Here is an 11,693-nt window from a genome sequence, read left to right on the forward strand (position 1 = left end):
TTATAAAAATACAAAACTGAGAAGTAAATTTAACCGAATGAATGGTTTTTATGCCATGCTCTAAGGTATCATTATAAAATTACCAAATTTTATCATATATTATTATTAATTTCACCAAAACCATGGCCGAAGCTCTTCAGTAAAAATTAACGAGATCTTTGGTGCTGCCACTGATCTAGATATTGTAAACTTTACTATGTTCTGGTAGTTTTGACCATACATTTATTTCTCAGAGCAGCTGACTACTTTTGACGTTTTGTCTCTCTGCGCATATACCGATCTCTATCTGCTATATTTGCTGGGTTTTTATCCACATACATACATACATCAAACTTTTAATTTAAAATGTCCTGTTGTCAGAAATTTCATTAGAAAAATTATTCTTTGGTGTGCAGTTGGCATTTTTGGTATGCATTCAATGAGTATCATCTAGTCTGGAAGTAAATACAACCAGTGCGTAATGCGGTCCACTTTGCCTCCATCACACAGTTGGTCTTAAAAGTGTAGAGCTTTAACATCCGGGGCTTTCATGACCTACAACTGACTATTGTATTATTGCTTATGTCATTTGCCAATCAGCATGCCTGCAATGAAACTCCGAGCGATTTTTTTTTAAGGCAGAGGATGTGTTTTTTATTTTTCAATGGTGACATTTATGGCCACTCACACCACAGCCTGTTTGAGGGGAGGACCCATTTATACTCCATTCTTTCATGCACAGATAATTTGAGCTGAACTGTAGAACGATCAATCTCCCATTCAGTACCCCCGTAGGTATTGATTTGTTATGAGATCTTGAAGGACTTTGCGACCCCAACAGATTTAACGTAACCAGATTTAACACTGGGATTTCTCGAAAGGCGGGATTCGAACTCACGATCTCATTAACACCTCTACCAACCAGGCTATCCCGACCCAACTGACTATTGTGATAGTGTTTTGCTATTGTTTGAGAAATACGAAAAAAATTTAAAGAAACGCACGAATAAAAAATTTACACCCTTCTCTCTTTTTATTCTCTCTTAAATACTTAAAAGTGGAAAACTTTACTTATTGCACTTATTGTATTGTAATTACATCTCATTAAGCACTGTTCAAGATTCCGGGTACTTCGAGGAACCCACATGAATGACTATGAAAGAACACCAATTCTTTGCTATATTGGCCTGCAAGAAAATTGTGATTCAAATAATAAAGCAAACCCTCGACTTACAAGATTTCAGCCCCAGATCAACTTACCCCAGTCATAAACCAACAATAGAATATGTTATCTTTTAGCTTCAACTTTAGCCTCTTCTACATTTTGAGCTTTTATCTACATGTGATTTTACATTTCTTCGACTTTTATTCGAACTTTTGCTTTTAGCCATTTACACTTAGGACATTTAGCTTTCATATATTTTTAGTTTATTGATTTTATTTTCATTTCTTATTTCCTTAGTATTATCATCATTTTAATTCTTCACATTTACACCGACTCTTTTAGCGTCCATTGATTTTAAATCATGTTTTTAATTACCTTAATTCTTAGTTAATTCACTTTTAACTGATCACCACCACTGTCATATGGAAATATTTTACTGTATTTTTAGTTTTTAGCTTAAATATTTAATGTAATAATTGAACTTTTTATCTCCGTATACCCCCTAGGCTGGATCGGAGTACTACCTATCTCACTTATTGTACTTTCTTAAAAATGCAGCATTTAAAATCATTTTTTCAAATATTTTACTTATTTTCACTCATTTCACTCATTTCATCATTATTAATCGATGTTAATACAATTCATCCCTTATAACTCAATTTCTTTTATTTTTAAATTGAAATACTAGAATGGAAAGACGCGCAAGAAAAACAATTTAAAAACTTATCTTTTCTTTGAAAATATATTTAGTTAACTCACTAATGATAATAAATTCATATAAGCCTTATTATCGCTGAAACAATTTAATAAAATAAAATTTTCAAAAAAAAATTAGCTCATTAACGCTCAAATATAATGATGTTTTGGTTAATTAATTATTTATATCTTATTCTAAAACTTACTCCTCAAACTAATCCTTTAAAAGGATGGAAAAGAAATACATTACTTAAAATTTTAACTTTTTTTCAAACATGAATCTCCTTGCTTTTAAACCGAAAAATATGATATAAAAAGTATTTCTTAGCGATATTAAAAAGATTTTGAACTGTTGCTGAGAAAAATGTTTTCAATTTCTCAGGGCGGCTTATTTCAAAAAGATAAAAGCATGATAGATAAGATTATAATTTATTGCAATCTCATTCTTTACAAATTTAGAGAATGAAAAATAAATCGTTTCTAAAGTAGCTTTAATTTTTTTTTCTTTTTAAAAAGTGGATGTTTTACTTTTTTACGTGTTTTAATACATCCAGCTAACTTCAAACTATAATTCTAAAATTAATAGTTATTGTTCCTTCTCGCTAATAGTTATTTTTAAAGTGAAATAATTCTTTCAAATGTTATAGTTAAAGCTGATATACAAACTACAAACTTGTGTATTGTAGTATTATTAATAGTTATACTCCTTGGAGAATACAAAATATCTTGCCTCTTTTCAAATTAATTTATGTAAAATTAAGACAAAAAATTTATTCTATAAACGTTATTTTTTTAATATACTGTTATTTATAACTGTACTTTTCAAATAAGCTTTTATAAAATAAACAACAAAGGAAAACTTTACAAATATTTAAAAAAAAATATTTAACTTTAAAAAAAATTTACTATTGCTTTATCCCATAAATTATTTTTAACTAGTATAATTTTTCCCTTAAGGATGGAATTCGAATTCAAAAGATGGTACAAAGGCAAAAATATAAAGTCAATGGTTATGCTTTAACAATACGGGGAACATGGAATTCGAATTTAAAAGATGGTACAAAGGCGAAAATAAAAAGTCAATGGTTATGTTTTGACAATAAGGGGAGTATGGAGTCCGAGTTTAAAAGATGGTAGAAATGCGGAAGTAAAATGTAAATGGTTTTGTTTTGACAATTTGGGGGAATATGGAATTCGAATTTAAAAGATGGTAGAAACGCGAAAATAAAAAGTCAATGGTTATGTTTTGACAATAAGGGAAATATGGAATCCGAATTTCAAAGATGATTGAAACGTAAAAATATAAAGTCAATAGTTATATTTTGTCAGTAAAATTTTAAAACTGTTCGAAAATAACATTCTAATTTTTACGTACATAAATGCACGAAACATGCAATTTTATGAATTTACTCTACACTTTTTCAATTTTTTTGTGTTAAAATAACATTTTTTTAGAATGTTCGAGCAGTACCGAAACACTCAATAATCTCGAAAATTACATGAACCATCAAGATCTAAAATGCCAATTTCAAATGTTTTCAAAGGATGGATTCAACTATACTAAACTCTACCTCCTAGCTTTAGACTCGGAAGTTATAGAGCAACTTCGACATTTTACATTGTAACCATTTTCCATGGCAATTTTGGATTCTCTAGGACAAAAAGAATTCCAATATGAATTTTTTGTTCATTTTAGAACACAGATGGCGCTGCAATCAACAAAATAAAAGTGAGTTTAATTTTTTTCAAAATGGAGATTTCTTAAAAAATACATTTCATGTAAAAAGAACATATAACTCTATCCTCACTCCCTGAAATGAGATGGTGATGATCCTCATCCCTGACAAAGAGTTAGGATTTTAAATTCTTTATTTTTGAATTGATCCTTTGAAAATATTCGAAGCATGTATTTTGAAATTTTTTGATCCAAAACGTAATTTTTTTTTATTTTATAAATGTCGTTGAACAGCTGACCCAATTTTGGGTTTACGACTACTAATGTTCAACTCCGTAACCTTCTAATTTTGAACCCAATTCAAAAGGCAATGGAACTTCTGGATCAAGTATTGGGAGAGATTTGCTTTCGTGGAAGACTTTTTTAGATTTACGACTGCTAATGTTCAACTCCTTAGCCATGTAATTTTGAACCCGATCCAGAAGACGAGAGAACACCTGAAAATAAGCATTGTGGAAAATTTGCCTTCGAGGATGAATTTTTGATGGAACTAACCAGCAGTTGCGTTACATGCAGCGGAAAACCACGAAAACTTCCCGCGGTTATCCTGATTTCAAGTGGACTCTAATCCGTGATCAGTCTACCACCTAGGATATTTTAAATCAGCGCTGCGGTCGGTGCAAGCTGGGTGCGGAATTCGTATTGATCAGCCGCCGCTGGGATTACAACCCGGTTCACCTCAAGGCGAACGCTCCATTCCCTGAGAAATCACGGCTCTCAATGCGTAATTTTATAACAGTCGTTGAACAGCCGACCCAATTTTATGGGTTAAGACTACTAATGTTCAACTCCGTAGCCTTGAAATTTTGAACCCAATCCAGAAGACAAGGGAACTCCTGGATCGAGTATTGCGAGAAATTTTGCCTTTGTGGAGGACTTTTTGATGGAGCTAGCCTGCATTTGCATTACATGGAGAGTGTTGGACTTTGTTGAGAGTAAATTAGACTGAAAGTCACGTAGAACAAACTGAAAACTTAACTTTTATTTACATCAAAAAGAATATAAAAACAAGAAAGATGTTGCCAGCACAGGAAACTCAAAACTATCTAACTAATCTCGAACTCAAACCTCAACATCCTCCCCACCCTGGTCGACCTCGAGGGGGATGACCAGAGCTACCGGACGGGTTATATTGTGACCATTAACTCTCAGCTCATTGGATCTTATTTTTCCATCTCGTCCTTCATGCAAGTTCACCACTCTAGCTTTCTTCCTCTTGTGACGTGGTCGAACATCCTCTTGTAGAAGTACAATATCGCCAATTTGAACGTTAATGATATTGTCCTGATTACGAACTTGATGAGATGACAGCAATTGAAGCAAATATTCCTTGGACCATTTTTTCCAAAAGCTAAGTAAGTCTGCTGCTGCTTGTAGATTTTTCTTAGCTTTGTGTTGTTATTTGGGCTGGATGGAATGGCCGTTAGTTTCCGTCCTGTCAAGAAATGGCTTGGTGTTAAGGCTGTGGAACTGTCATCTTTTCCATCTTCGTATAGCAATGGTCGGCTGTTCAGAGCGGCTTCTATTCCAATGAGGGCCGTAGACAGACTTTCCTCGTCAAGAAGTGCTCGTCCGAGTACCTTTCGTAGACATCGCTTGACAACTCCTATTAGGCACTCCCACCAGCCTCCCCACCAATCCGCTCGTGGGGCGATAAATTTCCAAGTTATGCCATTTTGGGCATAATATTTCTGAGTTTTAGCTGATGACAAAACTTGCCAACTTAACAGAATCAAGTCTTTATTTGCTGCATGAAATGTGGTAGCATTGTCGGTATAGATTGTGTGTGGGAGTCCTCTGCTGCCAACAAAACGTTGTAGTGCCAAAAGAAATTTGTCTGTGGTAAGATCCGTCACAAGTTCAATGTGTAATGCACGTGTTGTTGCACAAGTAAATAGTGTTATGAAGGCCATGTCTCTTGATTTCAAACATCGAATATTCACTGGTCCAGCAAAATTAATTCCTGTGGTAGTAAATGGAGCAGAAGGTACAACTCTTTCAGGAGGTAAAGCAGCTTCAATTTGTTTTCCGTATTTCGCTTTGGACAGCTTGCAAGGCAAGCATTTGTGAATAACTTGCTTTATAGCTTGACGTCCTCTTAAAATCCAGAAGGTTGAACGTAACTCGGATAGGATTATACGCACACCTAAATGGTGAAGTCGTATGTGGGTAGGCCGGATCAAAAGGTGGACAAAATAGTGCTTACCATCGAGCAATAAAGGGTGTCGAGTATAAGATGAAATGTTTGAAAACTGCAGCCTTCCCCCAAGGCGCAAATAATTATCTTAGAGAAAGGGATTGAAACAGGAAATTTTGGATTTTTTCGGCAAGGGACGTTCAGCTTTTAAGGCATTTATTTCAGCTGAGAAACATTGATTCTGTACAGTTTGTATCCAATAGTTTTTAGTTTTCTCTATTTCATTACAATTCAGTTCATGAGTTATGCGTTACTGGAGTCTTACAGTTGTATACAAAACGTAGAATCCAGGCAGTCACACGAAGAAGTTTCGTGTAAGAACTATAATGAGATATATCTATGATGAGTTCTGTAGTTGCAACGTAGGAGGATTGAAATTTGGTCTTTCGTGATTCAGCTTCAACTAAAGGCTGTGTACGTGTAGACAAAACTTTGATAGGCCAAGTTTCTGGATCATGTTTTAGCCATTTCGGGCCGTGCCACCAAGATTCTAAAATCGATAACTGTGATGGAAAGGTACCACGAGTAAGATGATCCGCAAGGTTATCTGTACCGGGACAGTAGCGCCATTGTGCTGAAGTAGTGCTTTGAAGAATTTCTGTTGTTCTGTTGCAGACAAATGTTTTCCAAAGGTTGGGATTTCCCTTTATCCAACTTAAAGCTACAGTAGAATCGCTCCATAGTATGGAAGTGTGGGAATTCATGTTCGTTTCCTTGCAAAAATACTGGAGTAGACGAGCTCCTAGTAGTGCAGCTAACTATTGAAGCATCGGAAGGGTTACCCTTTTGATTGGGGCTAGTTTATTTCGACTGCAAATGAGATGGATCTCTGTAGAAATATCATCTGCGTGACGAGCATACAAGCAAGCACCATATGCACGTTCCGAAGCGTCGCACAACGCATGTATGGTAACGTCGGAATTTTCAGAAAAGCAAATCCATCTTGGGATGCATATTTCATTCAGATAGTGTAATTCATTTATCCACTTGTGCCACTGCTGTGCTACAGATGGAGGTAGTAGTTCATCCCACTGAATACCACTAAGCGATGTATCTTGAAACAATATCTTCACAACTACTGTAACTGGAGCAAACAAGCCTAGAGGATCGTAAAACTTTGACATCAACTTCAGTAGTAAGCGTTTTGTTACTGGTTCTTTACATGCTTGAACAATTTTTGTCTGCACATCAATTTAAAAAACATCACTGTTAGTATACCATTTAACACCCAAGACCTGCGTAATATCCTTAAACGAAACGTTTTCTTGTTTCCACATATCTTTCAAAATCTTAGAATTTGTAGTCCATTTGTCTAATGGTAGGCTAATAAGTGATGTAAGTTTCTGCAGTTCTTGGTAAAGAATCAGAGCTTCAGTATCCGTAGATGTTCCCGTTACAAAATCATCCATATAAATGTTATTCTAAACGTGTCTAGTTGCTGTAGGATATGCTTGTTTGTGTTTTGTAGACAATTCACGAAGAGAAGCTGCTAATAAAAATGGACTAGAGACAAGTCGAAATGGAAGACGTGTGAATCGGTAAGTTACAATGTTATCTTCAGTGCAGAGTGTCCCATCAGGAGTATATGTAGTATTGTACCAAATAAATCGTGTTGCATCTCTGTCTTCTTCTGCTAGAATCAGCTGCAGAAATGCTTGTCGCCCATCACTAGTGATTGCTATTATAGAAAGTCGAAATCTCAACAATGTGGCTAAGATATCAGGAAGAAGATTTGGTCCTACTTCAAGAGCGTCGTTCAAATATGGGTGACCTGGAGAATGTGAAGATGCATCAAAAACTATACGCCACTTAGTTTCTCCATTTGTGATTTTCTTTACAGCTTGATGGGACAAGTAATATAAACGTTCCTCATTATGTGTTTCTGAGACAACTTCAACGAGTTTTTTATCAATGTAATCTTGCATGTGCTCAATATATTTTTCTTTGAATTCTGAATTTGCATGCATTTTCCTTGTTAAAGATTTAAATCGTTGAATTGCGACTTCATAATTGTTCGACGAAAGTTGAGCTTCTGGTTTCCACGGCAATTTTACAACTCTTCTACCATCGATGATTTCAAAAGATTGATGAAAGTTAGTCAAGAGTTCTGGGTTGTGAGAACTTATTTTTCTTGTGTTGGTTGTATGCCAATGCTCTCTAGGTTCCAGAAATTTCGTACCACNTAAATCGTTGAATTGCGACTTCATAATTGTTCGACGAAAGTTGAACTTCTGGTTTCCAAGGCAATTTTACAACTCTTCTACCATCGATGATTTCAAAAGATTGATGAAAGTTCGTTAAGAGTTCAGAGTTGTGAGGACTTATTTTTTCTTGTGTTGGTTGTATGCCAATGCTCTCTAAGTTCCAGAAATTTCGTACCACATTGTCTAATTCCTGAGTTGAAGTATCCACATCAACATTATGAACCGTTGAAATGAAGGAAACTGTTGCGTGTGATCGAGTTCCACTAAGTACCCAACCAAAACTTGATGGGACCAAGGCCAGAGAATCCGACAACCTGACTGGAGCTTCAGAATTCATAACAATCCAGTAGTAATCTGCACCGATTAAAATCTCAATTGGTAAGTTCGACAATGAATCATCTGGATCAGCAAGTTTCATTCGCTTGTTTTTAGCAAAGAGTGAAACATCCGTTGATGAAGGTAGGTGTGATGCATATTTGTTGGAGCTTTCAAATGCAGTAACATTAACTTTAGATTTGTCCCAGATACTTGATAACTGAAATTTGACTTGTCTTCGCATGTAGCCAACATTAGCTGGGGATTCAAAGGCTTGAATGTCCAAATGTCTGGTTGAAATTACTGGAAGTTTTAAAGTATCCACAAGATTAGAAGAAACGAAACTAGATTGACTTCCACCATCCAAAAGACAACGTGTCAGTTTTGTAATGCCAGTGGGCCCAGTTATGAAAACTCGTGCAGTTTGCAAATGAACGAAACTGGAAGGCGATACATCAATTTTGTTTGTAGATGTAGCCACAGGCTGCTCATTGGTTAGAGGTTTGCATATTGATGTATGGTGTTTTCTCTTGCATTTGGAACAGTTAAATTTTTCTCTACGGGGGCAATATTTTTTGGTATGTCCTCGGTTAGTGCACAAAAAACATCTATTACTAGTCTTCAATTTCTGTATGCGCACGTCTATGTCCGTTACAACATTGCACTGTTGAGGCCAATGTCCGAAAGTTTCACAGAAAGGACAAAAGGGTGACATTATTTTACTTTTGGTAACTGATTTAGATTTCACATTAAAATTTTCTAAGGAAGATTTAGCAGGATAGTCTGGAGCTAGTGAACCTTTAATATTACTTGCAGTAATTGCTCTCTCGACCTCTTCTGATAAAAATTTCATTAATTTTGAAATATCGCTTTCAGCAAAATTTTCACGTTTGGCATGTACAATCCAATTACGACAGATTTCATGAGGAAAAGCACGAAGTATATTAGGAGCCAAAATTCTTCCGTATGATTGAGTTTTTTCTCCTAAAGCATCTAAAGCTCGTATTCTTCGATTACAATCAATATATAACTCATTTATTGCTGCTGGAGAGTGATTTTTGACAGGTTTTAGGTTTTCTAAATAATCGAGATGAGCCTGTATTATTTTATCTTTATCGCCATATTATGATTTCAAAATATCCTTTGCTGTTGCATATGTTTCTGCAGTTATATTAATTCCATCAACTAATCGTTTTGCTTCTCCATCTAAATATCCCCGCAAAAAAACATGCTTGTCACAATCAGCGATAAACTTTCGTTTTTGTCAATACAGTTTTCAAAACGCTCCCAAAAACTATGGAATTCCTCAATTTCGCCGTAAAACGTATTTATTTTTATTGTAGGCAACTTTACTGTAACATTTGAAGACGAAGCTGAAAAATTATTTATATTGGCAGCTGCTGGCGATGTTTCAGAAATGGAATTCGTATTCCGATTCGCTGTTCTTCTGAAATTAAATAACGCCAAATGAGCATATTCTGTGTATCTTTCGCATTCTATTATGTCTTCCTGATATTCTTTATCATTTGAAAAATTATGTATTTCATCGTCTGCCAAGGCTAATTCTTTAATTTTATCTTGTAAACGTTCAATATTGTATTCCGTTTCAGTTTGTGTACTAGCAGCATCGTTCAATTTCGTCGTTAGTTTCGTAATGGCGGTACGTAGCGTTGCTCGTTTGCGCTTAAATATTACAAGTTTTTCACTACCGGTAGCCATTCCAATTCAGATTTATGACGAAACCCTTAGGAAAATTTGCCATAGAGAAGCCTATGGTAATCTATGGCAACCTATGGCTACCATAGAAATTTGTATGGCAAGATAAAATACGCCTATGGTTACCATATAGATTTGTATGGCACAACCCCATAAGCCTATGACTACCATAGAAATTTGTATGGCAAGACACCATACGTCTATGGTCACCATAGAAATTTTTATGGCAAAACCCCATAAGCCTATGGCTACCATAGAAATTTGTATGGCAAGATACCATAGGCCAATGGTAACCATAGAGACATGTATGGCATTTATATGGCACGTCACCATTCTCCTATGGCAACCATAAAAATTTGTATGGCAGTATACCATAGGCCAAAGGTAACCATAAAGATGTGTATGGCAGTATACCATAGGCCAACGGTAACAATAAGGATTTGTATGGCACGTCACCATTGGCCTATGGCAACCATAGAAATTTGTATGGCAGTATACCATAGGCCAATGGTAACCATAAAGTTTGTATGGCAGTATACCATAGGGAAAAGCTGATCTAGATCCCCACCAACGAAACAACAACTTCTATGGAGTCCTCAAAAACATCTTCTGAAAGAAAGAAATATCCATTTTTTCACCCCGAAGTTAATTAAATTCAACATGCTATCCCACAAGGCATTCCTGGTGAGTCTTTTACCGGCCTCCGGGTGGCCAATTTTTCCATTTTTGAGTGTTTGAAATCCGATGTTCCATTGATTTAGGCTTAGAGTATCAGGCCGCCATATTAACGTGTCATCCACTACTAATGGAATCTTTCGCTAACTTTGGCTACTTATTTTAATATTTTTTCGATCTTATTCTTGGTCTAAAACATTTTATTGCAAACGCAAATACGATTATCTATCTGAATTTACTAAGTTTTTAATTTCCGGCTGTCTGGTACTTTTATTATCGGTATCTTTTCAAAATATGTCGCGATTGGGTATAGGTTTTCGCTAAGCTAAATTTTGCTATTTGTTAACGCTGACTTTGTACACTTTAATTAATATCTTGCTTTTTATATTTTTATCTAAAATTTTTATATTTCTTTCTCCCAACTGTTTCTGATTAAACAACATCTTTCTTTTTATTTTATCCCCTCCCTCTGATTTTATATAAATTTTTAAAGTCACATCATTTTTCCATTATTGATGGTGTTCTATTCCCCATAGCAATTAGTAAACAATCTTCATGATGAAAAACGCAGTTAAGTTCTTATCATCAAGCCAGATCCATAATTTCTTTAATAATTAAAATTTTTTAATTCTTTTAACTTGTTCCGCGACAATTTCATTTTATTACTGTCATATATCAATATCAAAGTCAGTGGTTTCATTCTCATTAGATTTTGATTTTAATTCCACTTAGGTTCTTGCAATGCTTTTTTACATTTTCTTACATATGTTAAGGCTTTATATTTTCATTTTGTGTTAAATTTTTGCTTGCCATTAAATTGTTTTTCATCATGCCTCTGCATTTTACTATCTTACAACTAATATTTCTTAAGTATCCACATATACTTGTACAATGTTCTGTTAAATATTTATACACAACTTAGGGTCATCACTTAACTAGATTTGCTGGATTACTGGTTGACAATTATTTTGCTTCAATATCATCAACGGGACAGTCCTTGGCCATATCATC

The 11,693-nt window shown here is 35.0% G+C and overlaps 3 protein-coding genes across 3 annotated transcripts; all 3 read right to left on the bottom strand.

Annotated features, from left to right (window-relative positions):
- Positions 1-4,768: 4,768 nt before the first annotated feature.
- Positions 4,769-6,476, bottom strand: LOC139426138 (uncharacterized). Its single transcript, XM_071183899.1, has 2 exons — positions 6,038-6,476; positions 4,769-5,859 (listed from the first exon to the last, which is right to left on the bottom strand). Exons 1-2 carry the CDS (start codon positions 6,474-6,476, stop codon positions 4,769-4,771), a joined length of 1,530 nt encoding a protein of 509 aa, XP_071040000.1.
- A 717-nt stretch (positions 6,477-7,193) lies between these two features.
- On the bottom strand, positions 7,194-7,739 carry LOC122269634 (uncharacterized). Its single transcript, XM_043043645.1, has one exon. It carries the CDS (start codon positions 7,737-7,739, stop codon positions 7,194-7,196), a length of 546 nt encoding a protein of 181 aa, XP_042899579.1.
- Positions 7,740-7,929: 190 nt separating this feature from the next.
- Positions 7,930-10,010, bottom strand: LOC122269636 (uncharacterized). Its single transcript, XM_043043649.2, has 2 exons — positions 9,645-10,010; positions 7,930-9,387 (listed from the first exon to the last, which is right to left on the bottom strand). The coding sequence occupies exons 1-2, from the start codon at positions 10,008-10,010 to the stop codon at positions 7,930-7,932; spliced, it is 1,824 nt and encodes a 607-aa protein (XP_042899583.2).
- Positions 10,011-11,693: the final 1,683 nt, after the last annotated feature.

Source organism: Parasteatoda tepidariorum, chromosome 8 (assembly GCF_043381705.1).
Source record: "Parasteatoda tepidariorum isolate YZ-2023 chromosome 8, CAS_Ptep_4.0, whole genome shotgun sequence".
In the NCBI taxonomy this organism is placed as follows: Eukaryota; Metazoa; Arthropoda; class Arachnida; order Araneae; family Theridiidae; genus Parasteatoda; species Parasteatoda tepidariorum.